At 34.8% G+C, this 23,427-nt stretch overlaps 1 protein-coding gene across 1 annotated transcript; it reads right to left on the bottom strand.

Moving 5' to 3' along the window:
* Positions 1–784: 784 nt before the first annotated feature.
* Positions 785–21,534, bottom strand: LOC140986151 (protease Do-like 7). The gene is made up of 24 exons (XM_073454190.1): positions 21,050–21,534; positions 20,876–20,946; positions 19,720–19,854; positions 19,301–19,359; positions 18,237–18,273; positions 16,951–17,076; positions 14,314–14,403; positions 13,362–13,427; positions 13,208–13,264; positions 13,013–13,078; positions 12,295–12,402; positions 11,717–11,797; positions 10,609–10,658; positions 10,302–10,467; positions 5,587–6,102; positions 4,653–4,835; positions 4,483–4,585; positions 3,633–3,803; positions 3,419–3,498; positions 3,105–3,332; positions 2,141–2,356; positions 1,787–1,944; positions 1,448–1,559; positions 785–1,207 (listed from the first exon to the last, which is right to left on the bottom strand). The coding sequence occupies exons 1-24, from the start codon at positions 21,324–21,326 to the stop codon at positions 1,031–1,033; spliced, it is 3,333 nt and encodes a 1,110-aa protein (XP_073310291.1). The 5' UTR covers positions 21,327–21,534; the 3' UTR covers positions 785–1,030.
* Between the last annotated feature and the right edge of the window lie 1,893 nt (positions 21,535–23,427).

The following is a 23,427-nucleotide window of genomic DNA, read 5'->3' as shown; positions in this document are numbered from 1 at the left end:
TACTCTAAGGGTCTCATACTTAATAATATACTAGTTAATGTGTACACGCGATGTGTGTGTACAATCTTTTTTTATCATTATCGATGGACTAAAGTGAAATTTGATAAATTATGGAGTGACTAAATTGATATTTGAATTGTTGAAATAAAAAAATAAAATTAAAAATGTGTGTTGAAATTTTAAAAAACAAAAATGTAATATTAGTATCATATAAAGGTAAAATTGGAAGAAAAAATTGACGTCCTTTCTAGGTAGTTACTATCATGTCCTCAATTTTAAAAAAATAGAATAGATTATAAATATGAGGTCTCAATATTATTTTTGTGAACTATGGTTAAATTTTTTTGCTATTTGATGTACGTCATGAGAATAATATTTTCAAGGTGGTAAGAATCGATGCATAATAGACCAATTTCTGTTTTCTAACAGTTTCTTTTGCAAAGTTGTATTGCTCGATGTTCGTTTTAGTTATACGATTGCAAACTTTAACTATATTTTTAAGGTCTTTTAGGCTTCAATCAGTACTTGAGATCTTGAATCTATACTCAATAATGAATTTTAAATGCAGATTAAATTTCGCGGATTATTTTGAATTTCCTAATTACATCAGAAAATAAATTTTGAAGCATCTTTCTCGTGAAATATGACCAGAACTTCAATACCAAAATTGATATAGCTTGATATTAAAAAAAATAATTGGTATAAGAAAAAAGTCCTCGTCATTATTCTAAACACATTAAATAAAAAAAAAACAAACGGGGAATAATATATGAATAATTATAAATAATGATAAATAAACTCATGTTTTTATTAAATATTTCTCTGCACATTAAAAGTTGAACCTATATAAATTCTCTCATCATCATCCACCACACAACTAGTAAAGATAAATAATCTGAAAAATATTGGTTGCACTACCAATCTCGTATGACACTGTAAATCAATCAAATTATACATTGACCTGATCAAGAAAGTTCCATTTTTTCGTATCATTACTCGAGAAAACTTGGGATTCTTGCCAAGAATACATTCACTGGGAGTTACAATCAAGCGCTTTGATCGTCCTTCGACTCCAGATAGCCATTTCTGGATCAAACCTCAGCTCCCATGTAGGCCAGTAGTGCAAATCCTGCTTCAGAGTTAGTACTCGTGGCTTCCCATTCAAGTGTACGGTCTTCACTCGAACAAACTCCCCATGTTCTATTTCCTACAAGGTTTCAACTTACAAAAAGTTCACAGATTCATATTATCAAGTGGCAACGCCAGTATAGGAAAACTTCCACTTTGGTTCTGACAAGTTTTAAATTCTTGATGTGAAATTGGTCTTACGGGCATTAAAATTATCAGGATTAGTCATTTTCTTGAACAGAAACTGCTAAGTGCTACCATATCTGGTATTGGTCAGGTTCCTTTGATTTCTCACGATTTCATAAAAAGATGGGGGTACCTTTGTTACAGCAACAAAAGCATCCAAGTCTGGTGTTGGTTTTCCATTTACTTCTACAATCCATTGAAGAGCATATAAACCATATCGATGTACTGGACTTCCATGACACCACCTGAAATAAATATGCAGAAAGTAATCTGACTGTCAATTGATAATCAAGAGGACAGAATATATTTCAAGCCAAAAACTTAATTTTCCTAAAACGGGGGTTTCCATTCTGATCAAGTTTAAAAAAGTATGTTAATTATTTAGATAGAACCTGCAAAAATCTTGCTCTCTGGTAGTTTTCTCAAGATAAGTACACCAGTTAATTTTGATGAATGTGTTTAAAGGACTTACCTTGCCACGTATACCCCATGCCCTTCTTCAGGCAGAAACCCAAGAGCTCGCACAGCTGAATGAGGCTCCTGCACTATACAACCGCACCAATTTATCACACGTGTGGTTCCATTCCCATCTCTCACATCTGTTCCCACCGATAGATCCATTTCACGACCCTGAAGAATCATATCGATCAGTTGAAAATAGTTAAAAGTGTCTCTATTCCGGCTGAATCAAGAGTGTCTACCCCAGTAAGAGTTTAACACATCCTCGGCCACAAGACTCATAATGTACATAGTTTCTTGTTAAGAATCTAACAAGGTAAATGAATAAATACAAATATACCACATGATAAATGTGCCAGATACAAACCTGGCGAAAAATTGTCATATTGAGCTTCCCATCACTGTCTTTGCATTGGTCTAGTCCTTGACAAGCATCCTCAATGTCACCGAAGCAAGTGACTGGTACTTTATTGATTGCCAAAACCATGTCACCTTGTTCTAGTAAATTTTCCGCTTTAGAACCCGAGAAGCAGCCTTTCACCCTTAATACTTGGCGCCTGATGGGATCTTTTTTCACAAGTGCCTGCGATTCATAACCAAAGATTGATAAGAGTTTCAATACCATCCAATGCCCCTCAACTATCTAATAAGCAGAGAATATACTATTTACATAGGTTCAACTGAAGTCTGACAATGACTCACATCTAGTATCACTGAGCAAGAGGAGCCTCATATACAGATGAATACCCAGTACAACACACATGAAGCCTACCAACATGGCAAAGCCCCGTGGTAATCATTATCTAGACCTATCATATTTACTATTCAGGTGTCAAGATATGCCTGCAGCCATAGAACTGATGTGACAAAATTCTCAGAGCCAATCACGTCTTCGAACTTTGGATTCAATTATCCATGCAGGATTCTTCTAATATATAAGCTTACATCCAAATGAGCACCTAGTGAACATACATACACATGAAATCTACCAACATAACCCCAAAGCCAAGAGGCGATAACTGTCGGGGGTAAAAAATGACAGTTGAGATGTCACTGATTATCTTTCTTAAAATGCAACTGCTCATCCCAACTGTGACTCCACCCATTGAAATTGTCAAGGGAAAAACAAAGAAATATTAGCCTAAGAAACCATCATGACATAAACAAACAGATTTAGAAGCATCTTATATCCACAAACACAAATAGACAAAGCTATTATAAAGATTACATCATTTATAGTTGAATTCTCCTGCCTGATAAAATAATTACCACCATCATCTGTAGACAGCAAACACTCGAGAACAAATAGAATTGCATAAACAGTAGATTACCTGGATCCAAGAGTCACTCAGGCCAAAACTACGAGCTTTGGAGAGCAAAGTGGGATAAACTTCAACCTCTAGCATCCTTACAAGTGGCATAGGCCTTTTGATTCCATTAATGAGAAGCGAAGGTCCTTCAGCACCAGATATGATTTTGTCAAGGATTGAGCTTATTGTATAAATTGGAATACCTCGAACAAATTGATGGTCTTCAGATGAACTAGAACTATATTTAAGCTGGAAATTGTAGCATACAGAGTAAGCATTAGATCTCGCTTCTGCAAGACAACTCAGATGAACTAGAGAGGGAGAGAAGAAAATACCTGAGTTGAGAAGCTTCCCCAAATAGCATGAACCCTTCCAAGCTCATCCGTGAGGACACCAGAAAATGCGCCACCAAAATCTGCAACATGGAATGACAAATAATTATAAGAACTGGATGTTTCTTCTGATTGCCAGAAGCAATGAAAAGGCAAAAATCCAAGCCACAGAAAGCAAAACCAATTTAGATAGGTGGAAATTTGAATTCCGATTTACCAGTATCAATCTCTATAACTTCCATGTTGGTGGCTCTAAATCGTGGACAATCGGCAGAACCAATATTCAAAGCAGCACAAGGATTGGTGACAAATGATTTCCTGGAAGTTGCTTGTAGACTCCTACTCAAGCCCACGAGACATACGGGATCTCCACGGCGTAGTGCAGGTTCTGAGGAATAAGATTTAATCAAATTTTGTGTGAGAGAGGGGGTATGCTTGACTTTAACGGAAATCAATCTAAAACAGGAAATAATGGAAAGTATTTTAAACTACTTCGAAAAATATATAGCTTAAAGAGTGGTCACATAGCTTGTGACACATGAAAGTAGAATTCTCAACGCCTGCATTTGATGTTAGTTCCTATAGTATTAACCAAGGGCTGCTTAAAGTTCCGCGTGAACAAAAGTTACAGGATTTTCATTTCACCATGTCAAACAATAAAGCGAAAAGGTCAAGTAGAATTCTTTGTGTCACATTACTAGGGAAAATTGCACCAGAAATACAAAATCCCAAGAGCACCAAATCCATTCAAATCCCAAATGCTGACATCATTCTAGATGTCTATCAACTATATCCAACATCACTCACATCATCGGTATGCTGATTCAGCCCGTCTTCATTTAATTATTCAAATCAAAACTTAATACTGTTGAAGGTGTAAGAGTGAACCGAGTACTATGTCACCACAGGCTAGATCATTGAATAAATATTAATAAAATGAAAGCAAAGTCTAAAAGTTGCCATATAACTGATATTACGCCCCTCATATTGTGCAAATCATGCCTTCCACTCAATCTTTTAAGAAACAGATAGAAAATACAAATAATTCAAGCAGATTAAAAAATTACCTGGAAGTAGTTCAGCCGCTCGAACAACGGAAGCACCAACACCAAGTGCAGAAGGGTCATATGCAACTAGTGCCAAATTGTGGACAGGATGGAGGAAAACAACCTATTTAATTCGCATGAGTCAGTAAGAACAGTAACAATAAACATAGCTTCAACAGATACAAAATTACCTCGCCAGAAATTTCGATTGGATAAGCAGCAAAAGAAAGCATCACATCAGACACAGATACTGCAACAGTGTTTTTATCAACTGCGACCAATCCCATGGTTTGAGAGTGGTATATTATTACACCAGTTCCAAAGAAATGCTGTGAGTGCACTCCATCAATCATACAAGATGATGGCACATGTACCTGCATTTTAGAAATACTTTAATTAGGATACTACTATGGAGGAGACCATTGAAGAGAACATGCATGCCTCTGATAGAACCAAATAATTAACAGAAATTCAGATTCTTTCAAGTTTTCAAAGCCAGCCCTCCGTTTATCCAACCAGGGTAATGACTAGAATACTTCCTGTAGTAATACAAGGCAGCTAAGCAAGTATAAATTGACCAGCAGATCATGAAGAATTGAGGCCACTAACCAACCTCCACAGCGTGCAGTTTGTTACTATGCTCCTAACCCGCCACCCCCCCCCCACCTCATATTTCATGTGTAATGGATGAATGCCATGCTCTCTCCCACTTTCCACAAGCTAATTCAAAGACTTTGTCATGAGCAGCCGTCTTACTCATCTAAAACTCAAAGAAAAACTTCTTAATCAACAAAAGCTTGTGGTTTTCATAGACAAATCCTCTATCTGACAGCAATTTCAAAGCAGGTTCAGTTCTTTCTTTAGATTTAGGAGATCAGTACTGCTCCCTATGTCCTAACACATTGTTCTTTGAGCGTTCTTCTCTCTTATTCTGCCTATTTCCCCTTTTTTTCCAGAAAACTACTCCATCGCTAAACTCTTCCTCATATTGCAGATACCCTGTTTTTAGTTCAAATAAACCTCATTCCAAAGACATAAGAAAGAGAAACTAAAACTTAATAAAGATGAAGCAAACATGTAAATTTATAAAAAAAAAAAAAAAAATCAATATCAATGATCACATACCTCAAACATCACAAGTGTAGGCTCAATCACACGCTCCGCTATCGAAGCATTAGCTGCTGCCCCTGCTGCACCTTGATAATCTCTTAAAACTGTCTCAGATTCAGAAACAGAATCCCCCAAACCCTCTTCCCTAGGTTCATGCAAAGAGCAGTCCGGTAATAAAACACCATCAACAGATAAATCCTCATCCACTCGCCTTTTTTTGGTTCCAGTATCAGATTCATCTAGAGGATGTGATCCCTCGGCGACGTGTTCGCAACTTGTTTCCATACTCGTCACACCGTCCATTAGTTCTTGGCCAACACAATTATGCCCTTGTTCCATGATAACCTCAGTACTACAAGGTGAAACTATATTGCTTGCTAGATTGTGATCTATAGGACTCATCCTTGATGATCGAAGTGGGGATTCCAGTGGCAAAACTAGCTTCACTGCCCACAGACCAGAACTGTCATTGCGAGTGTATATCTGAGGAGGAGCATACCACTCGTGGCGATCAACTGTGACCAGGACAGACTGCATCCAAAGAAAACAGTGTTAGCAAAGAGCAGGTGAACTTGAATGAAAATATGGATCGAGAAAGTTGGGGCAAGAGGAGAAAATTGTGATTGTTCTTCCTTGCCATATAGTTTTATGGTAATTGCAAAGGTTCTTGATTCCAGATTATAATATTTATCAATTCTCTGTTATTAATTATCGTATTAGTGCTCGTATCATACATAGCTCAAACAGACACACAAAAACCATTATAGTATTAAAGATTATATTATAACTTGTAAAATGCAAGCAGTGATGAGCAAGGAGAAAAAGTAGACAAGTTTAAAAATTACATAATCTCAAGTAATATATCTAGAACTAGTTTAAGAATACAAATCACTAGAAAACTGAAGCAACTAGTACCACAACAATACAGACAAAAAACATTAGAATGCATATGATGATTATCTTTAAGCCAAATATTAACTTAGCTCGATAGAGCAAGAAGATAACACAGAGCAACTTTCAAAATTCTATCATGATGGAACATGAAATCAGACATTTTATGGCAATTGTTCATAATTCACTAACCATTCAATGTGAACTTGAAAAGACTAGGAAAAATGTGTTTGTGTTTTCATTCGGTTTTCACACAATGGAGAGTTCTCTACAAATAGAATCCCCAATTGCCTCATGTTACCATCCCAAATCAAGAGAACGTAGAATAATACTTTAAGAGTTCTCTTTTGAGAGGTGGAAATATTTATCTTGGTTGTACCCAAGGTCTGAATTGTTAGTGATTGAGAGTTGTGCAAACACTTGGAAAAATTCCTTGTAGTAAGTGTTTGCTAGCTTTGCGGACGTATCCTACATTTGGAGAACCACATAAATCTGTCGTGTTCTTTGTTGATTACTTTATTCGGCTTTCTTCGAGTTAGATTTTAGGCATTATACTCAATCGCTTTACTTATCCCATAATAAGGGGTAAGAGCCAGGATTTTAAGGTGTCCAAAATCTTTGTGGAGTTCTAAGGAAGCTCTATCCAAATATTCTGAGTTTTAAATGGGTCATTTAAATTTCTAGCCTTCCGGCCACATTTATTTAAGATAATGACCTAAGTAGGCTAAAAACACACGATGCAATGCAACTCTTTACATCATGCTATTTAACAAACAAAATTGATATATTTAAATACATGTAGAAAAAGGCAATTTTTCAAAATTTTCCGTTTCAAATGAGTAGACCATTGTGATCCCTCCAATCTTGAAAAATGAAGTCAAGCTTGAGGTACGAACTGATGCCTTGAGAAGATAGATTGGGAGATGGAAACAATAAAATCAGCCGTAAAAATTTATTGTTATAGCGATCACAAATTAAATATTATCTGTATGGCAAAAAACTGCATCAACCTCTACGGGGAAAGAAGCTAGAAAATGTGGAGGTTTATGAGTGGGAGCCTAATCGACAGAGGTCAAATGTAATTTGATCGACACTAACGAAGAATGTGGCAAATATTGTGTTGGAGGCAAAAGCCACGGAGGAGATGTCCAAACTGTCAGACGTGTACAAAAAGTTGTCTACAAGTAACAAGATACATCAGAAAAAAAAATTCAGTTATGGACGAAGGTGCTTCAGTGGCAGCAAACATCAATGAGTTTAACATGGTTGTTTATCAGTTAACATTGGTTGAAAATCAACTTTGATGATGAGATTTGTGCCTTACTATTATTGCCTCTATAGCAAATACTTGGGAACAAACGCAAACAGCAGTTAGCAATTCCTACAATTCAATGATGTAACAGACCAAATTCTCAATATGGATTTGACTAAAAGAATATCATTGAGTTATGTTCTAAATCTCGATATCAGGGGCAGTCGTGAAAAAAGTGATAAATGAGGTTGCGGCAAGTCTAAGTCAAGGAGTAGTAAGGTGAAGAGTGAACTTGAAAAGAAAGAGTGTTTGGAATTGTGATGATATTGGCCACTTGATGAGGAACTGCAAATCAATAAAGATATTATGTACTTCATGATGAAAGTGGACCACTAGTCTACTGATGTACTTAGTTCCTATCGTATGATTGATAAAATAATGTTTCTTATAAAAAAAAATAAAGAATTGTGATAATAAGAACATCGTCGACACTGTAATTGAGAAAGAACATGGTGTTTTACTATTATACGTGGAAATCCCAATTGATGTTTAGGTTATGGACTCTGAAACTTCTTCACTGTTACTATCTACTGATTATGGATAAAAAAAATTGGCTGATGGAAAACCTTTGGAAATAATTCATACGAGCGATATTCGTTTGAAGATATCAAATAGATCTATGTGGAAGCTCAAAACCAGTGTTCTAAATGGCGGCCCTCGACCGCCCCGCCTACGCATGAGGCGGTTGTTTAAGGCGGTCCAAGATATACGGCGGTGGACAGACGGCCGAGGCGGGTGGACGCGGCGAGCGGGCGGACCAAGCGGCGAGTAAGCGGGACAGACAGCCGAGGCGGGTTATTTTAAAATTTAACCGTGATATTTTTTTTTTTGGTTTTCACTCCTTACTATCAAACTAAGGAGGAGTACAAGGAACAACCTCATTAGAGAACTTGACGAAGATTTAGATACATCGGATGAGGAGAAATAAGAAGATGTTGAGGTTGAGTCAGATGATGAGAAGATTATGAATGTAGTTGATGGTGTACATGTAGATGACTTGAAATATTAGTTATGTTAAATCTAGTACTTGTTCTTATAATGGATTGAAACTTTGAAATTTAAACTTAGTTTTTTGGTAAAAATAATTATATTACTTTGTTAGCATACATTAATATGATGATAATTCTTTATTAATTATCTTGTTAATTTGCAATTATATATTTATTTGCATATTATCTAGATGATATTATATTGTATGAAACTTATTTATATTTAAACATTATTTAATTACACATCATACATAAAAAAAATGATGACTATTTGTGATTATATTACAGGATTATATATGATTATCCATAAAAAATTACTTAAAAAAATTCAACCGCCTAGGCACCGCCTGGGCGGCTGAGGCGGTAGGCGGTCACCGACCGCCCCGCCACCGCCTCCCGCCATTTACAACCTTGCTCAAAACATGAAGAAACGGAATAAAGCAATCAACAAAAAACAAGACTAATTGAGCCACCACCAATGTAAAAAAAAAAATCATACGTAGGATAAACAACATTTAGACCTCGTGTTTAAAAGATATAAAAACCCCTTACCAGAGGGAACAAATGTGCACAAGTTTTTGTTACACAAGAATAAAATGTGCTTGATTTTTAATGAAGGATGTGTTGGTCTATTAATATTATTTAGGTGGTCTTATGCTTTTTAGACTCTTCACAAGGAGGTTGGTACAATTAGCCGACAAAAAAGGTTATGCATTTACGTGGTTCCCGCGTGTAAATGATGCAGGCCATGATTAATATTTATTCATATTAGATTTTTGTTAGTATTCTACTTAGATGAGAACTCTCAGTATTTTAACTACATTAGGGTTTTAGTATTTCAATTGCATTAGGACTAGTATTTTTAATAACATTAGAACTCTTATTATAGTATTAGATTAGGAATAGCTCTATATAAGTTTGTTATTTGTGTTCAAACAAAAATTCAGTATTGATATATTTTCTCTAAATTGAGTTGAGTTTTCTTGTTTTTTTTTGGAAACACCCCTTCCGCCGCACCGATCGAGAACAAGAGCTACGTCCACAAGACTACTAAAAAATTTCAATATAGGAAAATTTCTTAAGTGTTTACCAAACACTCAAAATATTACAATCCCGACCCCAAGTATAACCAATAGAATAATCTCTAACTCTCACAGTAAAACACTCGAAGAATTCTTCATTGCTCTCTTCATTTTGGAAGGCAGCGAGGATCTCTATTTAACACATGCATAAATCTTCTTCAGGCATTTATAAAGTCAGATTCAAAAGCATTTAACCATCATAAGATATAAATGAGACACGCCACAAATTTCTAAACGGATGTTTGCTCGTCAACAAATATATAATTGACGGAGCAATAAATGTGGCTTGAATATTGACACCAGGAGGCAATCCGACACTGTCTTTTTCTTGTTCACACACTGGTGAAGGCAGAGAAAGGGTGTCTTCATAAACCCAATGTATTCGATTAATACCTTATGTAAGAATTATAGGTTGAGCACATATCCAACACTATATTTGAGATGCATCAAGTGTACCTTTCTTCGATGACGATCCAAGTAACTTATATACTCTAATGGTACTCTTGCACCCTTGGATAACTTAGACAGCACGGAGATAAAGTCTTCAAGTCTTGATATGTCTTCACCTGCAAACTTCTTAATGATAGAATGGCGTGGAACTCCAGCTCTGAATAGCATATACCTGGAATTGGTGAGTAGATGGTCAATTAAGTGGAAGGCCTCCACATTTAGCATCGGCATTACAAGAAACAGAAATAAAAGGATTTTAATTTTAACATAATCATGTACTCCAAAAATTGTACCAAAGAAAATGTGTGCATACCCCTGCTCAGCAACATAAACAAGACCACACTGGAAACGGAAGTTCCTGGCCTGCATATAAAGAAGAATTAGTTTATTGCAGGCAGCGACTTAGCAGATTCTGAAGGTGACCAACTATTAAAGTACAGCATTAACACACTGAATTCGATAGAATCTCATTAAATGCATTCCGTATATTGTCGAATGAGAGTAATTATGTCCAGAACTTTCAATTGTCAATGCTCCACAATGAATACCCAGTTGTCACTAACTTTTCAAGTTAAAAGATGTTGTAAACAAATTTTACTTCTCTCGTGTCTCGCCCTCCTCCAGCACATGTAATCAAAACGAAACTCATCTGCACAACCTTCCTTACTAAGAACTCAAAAGAAACTACTCAATATTATCTTTTTGTTACAACAATGGAGCTCTTGTGGAAGTCTCAGGCAATGCATGTTATGTTTTCCCCTTTCCAGGACGCTTTTATTTCCCGATAACATAATACCTATGTTATTTTCGGTTAATGGACACATGTTATCTTTCCACTTTTCACATTACCCTAAATAATCATTATTTAACCATAAATAATCATTATTTAAATTCGATCTTTTTGGAAATCCCAAAAATCATTTTATCATCAAATCAAATATCCGAATGCCCCCATCTTTCCAAATTAAGATCCAATTCCAATATAGAAACTGAAATGTGTCCAAATCAACATGAAATGATAAGAGCAAAGATTAAATGCATGGTAGAAAAGAACTAATACGTCTCAAAATGAAGGGTCAAACTAAATTTTGTAAAGGTACATTCGGTTCGGTCTAAAGTGGGCAACATATTAATCATTGGTCACAGCATATTGGTTCCCAACATATTAATCATTGGTCACAGCATATTGGTTCCCAAATGCTGGAAAAAGAAGTAGTTAGAAATTGGAAATTCATAAATCAATATCATATTCAACAAGTTCATATCAACTGTTAGTATGATGGACACAGTTTCTCACCAACATGGAGTATGAAAACGCTAGGCAACTTGAGCAGGGAATTCAAGATTCATATAATACATTAATACCAGCCATAAAGGTCCCCAAAAAATGGCGATGATAAAGATTCATTGAAAATGCGAACCTGTTGATAAGAAAGAGGGTGTATCACAGCACCACTAACTTCAAGAAAGTAATCAGGAGTGATCAAGTGCAAATCCTGAACCTGAAAGAGATTTAAGGGAAAATGAGAAATATAAATTTGAAATGTAAAATGCAGCAATGGAGGATGATCGACAAGAAAACTTCAACAAGGTGTCTGGAAAAAAATTGTTACAGAGTTTCTCTCTCCAGGCGAAGGATCCTTTACAAACGGGATAACAATTGCATGAGTCGGATGACCTATAGAAAGGTATGTCCGACTGATAGAAAGATGCATCTGACCAACTGAAGAATAAAAGGTGTACAGGAAGCCAGAAATGGTATCAAAGTTAAAGCAGTTAGGACTCAATCCAACAATGTCAAACTATCGTGGAAAATACATGGAAAAGTGCATTTCCAAATATAACACATGATAAAAAATTGTACCAAGAATGACAACACGAGGACAAATGCACTGCTTAAACTTAATAATTTACCTGGATCTATTAATTAGAGTTACATGTAGAATCAAACAACAGCTAAAGTAAAACTTAAGAAAATTCAGAGAAAATTATATCTTACTGTCAAATTCATTGTCAAAGGTTTTCCTCCCCTTTCAATCTGAAGTTCAACTTTATGGTGGACGCTATCATCAAGCAAAGTCTCCATCTTGAGAAATTGAGTAGATACCTACAACCAATGAATTAGATCAAACTCAGTAAGCCAAATGCAAAATGAATTTTCGTTAAAAACATATCCATGCATCATCAAATAATTATACAAGATCCATAACATCTCAATTATAAGTCATTAGAAATTTCAAGGAGTCAAACATGCGGCGAAGTAAAATTTATGTTGCTTTAAATCCGAAAGGAGATAACAATTCCATCACATTTCACCGAAACCAGCACCTCTGGGAATTGACTACATCCCAGTAATAAGTGAGGTAATTCCATGACACTACCACTGATATGAAAATGGGGGGAGGAGGGGGGTTTCACTGGTCTGTTAGTATACATCTTTAACCCTTTCTCCACTTACAAGACCTCATATACGTTTTGCCCATTCCTTTGCCTCACTAATTTACTACTCTAACTTCAGCATTAACTCGGTAAAAAATTAACAAGATAAATAAACAAAAATCTGGAACCAATAACCAATTTCCCAATGTTTTCCACAAAAGTTGAAGTTGGGTTAATTGACTCAAGTGCTCAATACTCTGTAAGACAAATTTACAAAGATTTCCCCAAGGATGAAATGGAAAGCATAACTGAATAATGTAACTCGAAGTGAAACTAACCTCTCCATTCAAGCGAACAAGCACGTCACCTGGCTCCAAATGCTTATGAGCTGGGCCATCTGGAACCTATCAGAAATGCAATATCAAGACCAGATTTATAGGAAGTCAAAAGGCAATAGCAGAATATTTTCTGTCCCTTTAAGAGAAATAATAAATATATAAAATGAAACACGATAAACCCAGAATTATACTCACAACAGAATCAACCACAAGCATTCCGGTTTCCCCAGGAGGAGATGCATGGCGTACCAACTGATGCATTGAAAACGATGAGTCACTACTTATTTCAATAAATTCTAAGCTGGACAAAATGAAAAGACAAACGATATGAAGATGCAGGCAAACATACCTGCTCTGTTTCACTTTGTAGGCCAAGACGCCGTGTCTCATCAAAACCTTTGTGCAAAAATGTGACCTACAACACCAATATGTCGATCTAAATCAAATGAAATTCCATCCAGACCCTATTGAGTAAGATATTGACAAAAATGTTTTCTGACACTGCAAAAATATAACAAAAAATAAATTTTAAAATGCATTAACTGATTTGTTATCAAATAATGGAGCATAAATGGAGCACACTCACCCCAGCAGACAGAAGAGCGACAAAAAAGCAAATGTGAATATAATGCAGTTAATGTTTGCGAGTAAACAACGATTATGCTATATCTAGCTTACACGATTAAAAAGTCTGGAAGGAAAAGCTTGTCAGAAAAAGTAATAAAGATTATTCTAAAGATTAAAATTTCCTGTACCATAATGGCACTGCCATTTCTTAAAAGCTTCAAGAAAGACATCATGTTGATGAAAAACCAAAGCATATAGAATTTGCTTAGAAAAACTTTGGATTTGGATAGGCAAAACTCAACAGTCTCCAAAAATATGTAACAGTAGTTAGTTGATTCTGGGGTACCATGTGCATAACAAGAACTCACAAACTAAGCAGCTAAACTTTTACTGAACTAACCGCATCCAATTGTACTGGCCATCAACCCACATCGATCAATTTTTTCTGACTGAACAAAATTTAATTTTGTGAATAATTAAATTCCTTTATAACACTGAGTATACATGTTCGAAACAATTTTGAACGACAAAAAACTCCAATCATAAAGCATTTGTTTATTCAAAGCATTCAACATAAAGCTGCTCCCTAAAAGGCAAGAAAACAAGTTTAATATTGCTAAGTTGCAAAATATAAATGTTGATTGAAATAAAAAAAATAATTGAAATAAAAAATTACAATGACAAAGCAGAAACGTCAAGGTTTAAAACAAACAAAAAAGGAAGAACTGACAAACCTGAAGCGTACCACGAGGAATGGTGACTGCATCCCATGTATTTGTGACGGAGTCTTTTCCTTTCTGCAAGAATTCGAAGGCCCTCACAACCTGAAATTGTATCAAAACTGCTCATTTTAGTAGGCATGGGTAATCAGTCTTAACAACCACCAATATCACAAACAAAATCGGACAATACTGAAGTCTTGATAAGTAAATAAAATACTCTTTGAACACGCTTCTTTTTTCTCCTCGTGCAACTTCACACCATAATTATCTTCGGCATCAATGGAAAATGTTAATAAAAGGGATATTTCTTTCCAAATAGTAATATCATATTTTTATCTTCCACCAAGTGGAGGACTGATTCCTGGAAACAATCAAGAGATTTGGCGATTTGATTTTGTAAAGAACAAACGGAAACTTGGAAGCACCTTTTTGTTTGGTAACCTAGGTATCCGGGATTTTGCCCAACTAATCCTGGGGGAGGATGGCCTTCTTCCTTGATTTCCATCAGACTGATTTCAACTGGTCCACGACTTTTTCCTTTATTTTTTACAATTTTAATATTCAAATTCGTTCCAACTGTTCCACGACTTTTTCCTTTATTTTTTACAAATTTTAAAATTACAATTCAGTCCTTCAATCCATTCTTTTATCGTGATTACATCTTTTGTAGCCTTATTTAGATCCTTTACTGAATTGATACCTGAAGCTACAGTATAATAGCTGCAGGCCGTTATTATTTTGGCAGAGACCAAATCTTCGTTTAGAACTTCTAGCAAAGAAAATGGTAAACCTTACAATGTCCATAACACTATGCAAGAAGCTAATTCAAGTGATACAACGCTTTTAATGGTAATGTGAAAATGCCAGACCAAAACAACGAAATCATAAATAGTTGATACCAAAATCCAACCCCAGCCGTATACCATCGGCCAACAAGATAGTTCGCATAGGAATATAATTTAACTAGCAACAAACTGCAAATAGAAACATAAATAACAAAATCTAAAACCTTGTGAACAGAACAAATATGATTTAAAGGGTGTTTGGTAGAGCTTATAAACTCTACAAAAGAGCTTATAAGTTGTTTGAAAGCTATAAGCTCTCATAATTTGTTTAGTAAAAAAATTGCAAACTTATAAGCTGTCAAAATAAGTTGTTTGACAACTCATAAGCTGTAATGCCCACCGACTCCCGCCAGTTGGATCGGGAACAGCCCATGGGCATTACAATAAAAAGGCGCCTTTTTATTGTAATGTCCATGGGCTGTTCCCGATCCAACTGGCGGGAGTCAGTTGTCCCATGGCCCATTACTCAATGACTTCTCCAGCCCAAGCACTGGAGTTTGTACCTCCCCAGACTCGAACCTAAGATCTCCTGGACATATAGATACTTAGCACAAGTCTGGTACCAATTGAGCTAGCTTTTTTATTGTAATGCACATGGGCTGTTCCCGATCCAACTGACGGGAGTCGGTTGTCCCATGGCCCATTACTCAATGACTCCTCCAGCCCAGGCACTGAGGAGTCATTGAGTAATGGGCCATGGGACAACCGACTCCCGCCAATTGGATCGGGAACAGCCCATGGGCATTACATAAGCTGTTTTTAAAAAAGTTAGGATACCCCACTTTTTTTCAAAAAGATCTTATTTTAATATTTCACTTCTCCAATATCCTTATATATCTTCTTAAATCATCACTTTATTCTTATTTCTTAAATCATCAATTTATCCTTACTTCTTAAATCTACACTTTATCACTTTCTTTTTTATCGAATTTAAAATAAGATTTTGTTTAACTTTTTATTAAGATACAAAAACAACATTATTAAATTTTTATTGAGTAAATTAGTAACTATTATTTTTTTAATCAACATTTACTTGAACACATTAAAAATAATATTAAATATTTTTTCCAAAGAACATCAATTTTTATAATTATAAATATAAAATAGATTTATTTTTTTAATATTTAAATTATAAAACTGTTTTTATATATATAACTACTTACATTAACTCATACTATTATACATTTTCTGGTAATTTTGACAATAAAAAATTCTTATAATACCAAATACATTAACATCTTTAAGTTGTTTAAAATAAGTTAATCCAAACACTTTTAATTTATTTTTAAAATAAGACCTCGCAACTTATAAGCTACTAAAGCAGCTTATAAGGCGTGATAGCTTATAAGTTGTTTTAAATAAGTTTAGTCAAATACTCTCTTAGTGAATATTTAGACTCCCAGGTGACACCCATTAGGTAAACTGGGCAAGAAAAGACAAGGATATAATGGTCCTTAGAATTTGAAAGTATAATCAAGAATATAGGCTCAGAAACACACATTATGTAGACCAAAAAGGAAAATATTAATCTCACTTGTGAGTTATGATATCTTATTAAGGGAAAATATAACTATAGTTCTGAATTTTATTCTACAAAAGAACCAACTTTTGAAAAAACAACTGATCACAGAGAGCAAGTCATATGCAATAGTGTAAGTGTGTTTAAAGTCAAATGATGAACATCAAGAGGCCACCAAAAAAGGGTCTAATTTGAGAGTTCTGTGAAAAAACCATATATTGAAGCTTGGAAAAAGATACAATATCAACGAAAAATAAACAAAACATAATTAAAACATTTGCTTACTCTTTCTAAAGGTAAGAAAAATGCTGAAGCACTGGATGTTTTGCTCCCAGCATTCAAGGCAACTGCTCTGCCCTCCCAGTCAATTACAGGGGAGCCACTTGAACCTCCTTTCGTTCCTGAAGCTGCCTGCGTTCCATGAAAGGTGGATAACACAAAGATATACTAAGATACAACAGTTAAAAGAAGGAAAATAGAGTGAGGCATGGATGGAGCAAGAAACTAGGTTATCATGGACATGAGAATCCAATTAGCAAATTCTTGAAGAGATTAACACAAAAAGAATCGTTTGATAAGGAATAGACAGCCATGAACAACTTTTAAAAATGTACGCCTCTTTTATCAAAATCAACATGTACAAAACTTTTATTATTGTCAAGATAAATTACTTGATATATGATATGGCATATGCATGTGTTAAATGGTTTGCCTTTCAATTATTTTTGATAATGTTTATTTTCTAACTTCTTCAACTACTAAACTTTATTAAGAGTAACGTATGATTCAAACAATTTCAGATGCACCATGGTATATGATAACACATCTTCTGGACCTCAAGATCCTTTCAGTTGTACCCCACGGATACTTTCCTTCCTTAGATAAGAGACTTAATATTAATTTAGCAAATGTATTTGTGCCCGTAAGACCATTATCAATAAAACATCTATGATTGTAGGGGCTGTGATTACGAAAACAACCAAATCCAACATCTGATACTCTGCGTTATTAGATTATATAACAAAATTATTGCATGATCTAAACACAGATGAAATTAGCCATGGCCATTATTTGTGTCAGTTTCCATGTATTGACCAGAAATTATAGATTACTGTTCAAATCCAGTACCAAAGGTTATAATGCAGCCAGAAATCATAAATCTGATTGAATTAAATACACCATACAGAATTTATTCTCCAATGGGTTTTGCCAGTAAGCTAACATCAGAGAGAAAGACAAAACATACATTTAAAAAAGTAATACACTCTGCCTTAGTTAAAATAGAGAGCATATGAGTTTATCTTTAAAAAAATAGAGAGCATATGAGGTTCCGCTTCTACTTTCACGAGTTCTCGTTACAATTTCTATCAAGATCTGGTTATTTCACACTTACAATCAAGTATAGCATTCTAGAAAGCTATGCAACAATAGCAACTCATTTCAGACGTGATTATATCAAAAGAGAAACAGGACAATATTCAGGATCACAATGAAACGCTAAAAAAACTACATGGTCCCAATGAGTATCAAGCATGTTGCAATTAAAAAGTATCAAAAATCACAACGCTTACTTGCATGTAAAATGTATTGAAGTCATTGTAGCCATCCCTGCACAAATGGTCAACTCAAAGTCAAATGTGATGGCAATTGCTGATATTCCTTGAATATAGATCACAAAGCAGGTAATCCACAAAGGTATTTTAGCAACTAGAACAAGACAAGAACTCAAAGAATCATGCCAGAAAAAGAACTGATCATCTAGCACACATTCTGTTAACATTTTTTGCAATAATCATAACATCCCTCAGCAAATAACTCAATATCATGGATTTATGCCGCATAAAATTTCCTTCCAGCCTATCGGCCAGCTCAGTAAATAGCAGAGAAACCCTCTAGAATTCGTGGTTGTCATCGATCAACTGAAAAGAAAAGATATAACAACACCACCCCCCACCCCCCCAAAAAAAAAAAAAAATTTACTGATTGTGAATGCAATTTTCAATAAGATGCAGAGTCGCAGATCATTTGTGCCTCTGTTTTGGAAGGATGTTAATCACTTTTTTCAAAAAGCCAACAAGGCCATCTGCAAATCGTGGGTATCTCCATATAAGCCAAATGTTGATGTGCAACAGTGGTTTCTTTAACAAGGCTACATTGTGATCTGCTACTCTACATCTCATCAATAATACCAGCCACAGAACAAATAACCAAGAATTCAAAAAGGTCAATATGGAGGGAGACTATCATTGTATGTGAACCAATTCTGCTAGACACAGTTTTAGTGGTCATGCTGGCAAGCCACGGGTCTCAGACTAGCAGGGAATAGCTTATCCAAGTCTTCACATCTGGAAAGATGTTCTCAACCTATGAGAGTCTAGCAACACCAATTAACAGTGACTAGAATCTAACCAAATAAAGATCCCACAATGATTTCTTCTCAAACAGTGATGAAAACAAAGGCTGGCATCAATGTCCAAAGAATAGTAATAATTATGGTCGCCAAATGACTTGTTCAACATACAGGGCCACATAATTCCCCAACTACTAGGCTTTCCCGCCATTTTATCCGATGATAACTTATTCTTGAATGAGTAACCACAAAAAAAACGGATGCATAATAACACAAAGATCGTACTTTTTGTATTGTGGAGCATCTCTATCCAGACGAGCAAGGGTACCAGCCAAAATAGAGACCTGATTCAGAAAATATTCGTATTTAAAATTTATCGCCTGCTCCAAACAACATGTAATGTTAATAGTAGCACAAAAGTGGCAAGCAAACCACCAATGGCAATTCAATACCTATCACATTCTGAAGAAAAAAAATGTTAGGTAACATTCATATAAAAGTAGCGCACATAAAATTTCATCTCGGGAAATGAATCCCCTTAATCATTAGAGTGCACACCGAGCAGAGCCGATAACCATCGGCAGGTAAGATTCAATGGCCAAAGAACTTTTATATGATTGGCTATCTTAATGTTGCCAAATTGCACACTAATTATTTTGGTACCACAAAAAAGTTACTAACAAGTGACAAACTGATATACGTACCTTTTCTCCACTATCATTTCCTACAACCCTGATTTCAAGACCCACACAAGCTGCCTCGGGTGCAAGAGGAATCTCCTCATAGCTCAAGAATTTTATAGCAGAAGGGTCATAACGGAAGAAGCCAAAATCGTGAACCTAGACATCCAAGTCATAAGGTTAAATAGTACAATATAGGTTAGAAAATAAATCTGACTTTAAACAGATGTCATCAGACTACTTGCGAAAGACATTGAAATAAAAAAAGGATAGATAACTTCAAGAAGCATTTCAGTAATGCAAATTGCAAGCATATGCCTATAGAACACATAAATAAGGGTAATAGGTTGAATAAATAAAGGAACACCAGCATATATTCTTCCAAATGACAACTATTTTAAATTTCAATCCATTTTATATTTCAATTTTGCACTATCAAATATCAGTATCATAAAATTTTCATAATAAGTGCATTTTTTTAGTTTTTAGCCAGGAATTGAAAAGGAAATACAAGAAAAGACAGGTAGCAATAGCAAAGCAGATAGTTAGTGAACTCGGTACAAAATCAACGAACTGAGGTTCAGATTCGGGTAAATGAAGAATATCAAGATTAGATGTAAATTCTCAAGACACTAACCAAATTTTACAGGACCAAGCTCCACAAAATTAGTGTAAAAGCAGGTAAATTAAGTCAATCAAGCAAACCACTTTCTCGTCATAGATTTTCGTGCACGTGTGACAAATTAGCAGTTTGCATAATATTCATCATCTGCCAGATATGATAGATGCATGATGGAAAGTGGCATGCACCAATTTTGATAAGTATGTCCGCTGCACAAGAAGATAATTCAGCTGAATTCCAACCACACTCGTAACTAGTTTTGACATAAATATCTATTTTCAGTCAATCAGGATCCATTTTCTTTGAAACAATTTCAAATTCAAGGAGAAGGGATTATTTTCTCATAAAAATTGAACTTACAAGTGAACATTTACATTGGAGTTCCGTCAAAAAAGGAAAAGAAAAAGAAAAATGGTTTCTTTTACATCAAGATTCGGGAACTAGAATAGCAACTCATAAATTCAACATACCAAGCTACAATGTTCATCAATACCTATATTTTATTTTTGAGAAATATACAAGATTATTCATAAAATAAAATAATTAATCACAACTCACGGGGTCTCGATAAATGGGATAGACCGGAACTTCTTCGCGGTTCACAAACATCGCTTCGGCCACCACCGGACCTGCAACAAAAAACGGCAACATCGACCATCTCAAGAACTGAACTTAAAACAATTTTCAGGGGCAACAAACAGACAGAGACTAAAGAATCGTGAATTTTCAAACCTGGCTTGACAACGTGGCGATTGGTAAGGATGATTCCACGGCTCTTGTCGACAACAAACCCGGTCGCATAAGAGGCACCGGCGGACTCGGTATCAAAGGCACGGCAGGCGTTGGTGCGGAGTACGACGACTGCTGGGACCACTTTGTTGAGAGCCCTCCGCCAGTCCTCGGCTGTAGCGGGACTTTCCTTGAACGGAGGATCGATCTCCATGCAAAGATCCTCCTTCATACTTGTCTCCATCCCTGCTAATGCTCCCTCCGATCCCAATCTTTCCATTTCAAATCTCAACCCCCTCAAAAACCCTAAAAAATTATCCGAAATAAAAACTTTCCAGACTGATCAATGAGTACAGGCACTGGGATTCAGACGGGAAACAGAGTGATAAGGATCGAGTCAAAGAAGAAATTTTGGGGAATCTTTCTTGCGACTCTACTGGGAAATTGTGAATTCTTGGGGCAAAAGGTGAATGGTGCCAATCAAAATATTTTTTTTATATGTATTTGGACAAAAATCCCAAGTCATTAAGGGTAATGATCATTGTTAATTTAATATTAATCTAGGAGTTGTGGTGGGCTCAGGGGTAACCAATGTCAAATTTTATTTTATTGTTTTATGTAATAAAAAACATACGACATTATTACAAAAAAAAATATCAAATAGAAAACAAAAAACTTGCTAATATATTAATTGAATAATAATGGTAAAGACCGAACTCAAACCGAATAGGTACAGTAATTAAAAGGGGCAAAAACTTGTGTGAGACGGTCTAACGGGTCGTATTTTGTGAGACAGATCTCTTATTTGGGTCATCCATGAAAAAGTATTACTTTTTATGCTAAGAGTATTACTTTTTATTGTGAATATCGGTAGGGTTGATCCATCTCACAGATAAAGATTCGTGAGACCGTCTCACAAGAGACCTATTCATTAAAAGGTTCTCATATTTACAGGCGGTTTTTCAAAAAAATACTTTTAAAAAAATGAATAATGATAAAAAAAAATACAATAAATATATTATATGTTGATATTTACAACAAAAATATCGTGAGATTTTGTTATTATTTCATGATATTTATATAAACAAAAAAATTTTATTGAGTTTTTTGTGTTTTAAGAGTTGTACAAATCTCGTAATACTGTAGGATGACTAAAAAGATATACAAAATAAGATTAAATAAAATAATAATAATAAAGATATGAGATTAAGTTAATTAACATTAGTTTGTTAAGACACGACGAATTGAACATTTCTTTTTAAAATTGAACCACATGTCTAGCCATTCAAAGCAACCATTATACTTAATTATGCAATATCTTTGCGTGTATTATATTTATTTGACCATACTGTTAGAGATTCAGAAGAAGTCATCTCAAGATACAAAGCTATTCAACGATTTTAAGTCTAAGCGGTTTATCTGATCTACTCGACCGCTTGAGCTTATAAGTCTGACGTAAGACCAATAGACCACTTAAATGTTCACTCTATTGAAGTATATCTAAAAACGATTGAGGAAGATATATTCATGTTCGAGTTACATATCGTATAATGATTTTATCTACTTTATCAGAAAAATTGGTGGACTAATCATGTACTACAATGAGATATCAAAACTGGTGGACTTATCATGCAAAAAACTCCTATTTGAGGTGATTATTATTTTATACGGATGAGAAATTAAAGGAGGTTTATTAAATTTTTAAGAAGTCTTATCGGCATATCAAAAAGTTAGTCATATAATATGTAAGTGGTTATGTCATACGTTATGCATGTGATTCCTGAAAATTAAAAAAAGAAAGTAGGTTTTTATTTTCAATTTTATAATGAATTTTTTTATGCAATGTAAACTCGCAACCGTTACTTAAGCACTAGGTAAACTTTCGAACTAACGCAATTATCTACAAATTACGTTAGTCAGATAAATCATACTAAACAATATGTGTGTGACAAGCTTCCCCGAAAGATGTTGGTAAAGGAATTGAGCTTCTTCGTTATTTTTTAATTTGGTGGAATTGAAAAGAGATATAATAGTTTAATTTCGACAAAAATTGAACAAGAAATTGATAAATGTTTAATTGAATTTATATATTGTTTAATAAATATTATTCCTACAGGATAAACGAACATTACTTTATGTGATGTTTTTTGTATTTCTATAAAATATTTGATGAAATGTGAAATATTGTATGCATATATTTGGAATTATTACAATGTGTGAGAAAGTAAAATTTTCTTTTCTGGAATGTCTTTTTTCACAAAACATTTAGTTTCACAATAAATGGAACATATTAATATAAATATTCAAAATTTTAACTTTGATAGGAAAAAATGTTTACATAAAAATATATCATATATAAATTATATTTTTTTATGTATGCA

This window comes from Primulina huaijiensis, chromosome 10 (assembly GCF_012295235.1).
Source record: "Primulina huaijiensis isolate GDHJ02 chromosome 10, ASM1229523v2, whole genome shotgun sequence".
Lineage (NCBI taxonomy): Eukaryota > Viridiplantae > Streptophyta > Magnoliopsida > Lamiales > Gesneriaceae > Primulina > Primulina huaijiensis.
The sequence above is the reverse complement of the archived record's forward strand: the minus strand, read 5'-3'. Positions and strand labels throughout refer to the sequence as shown.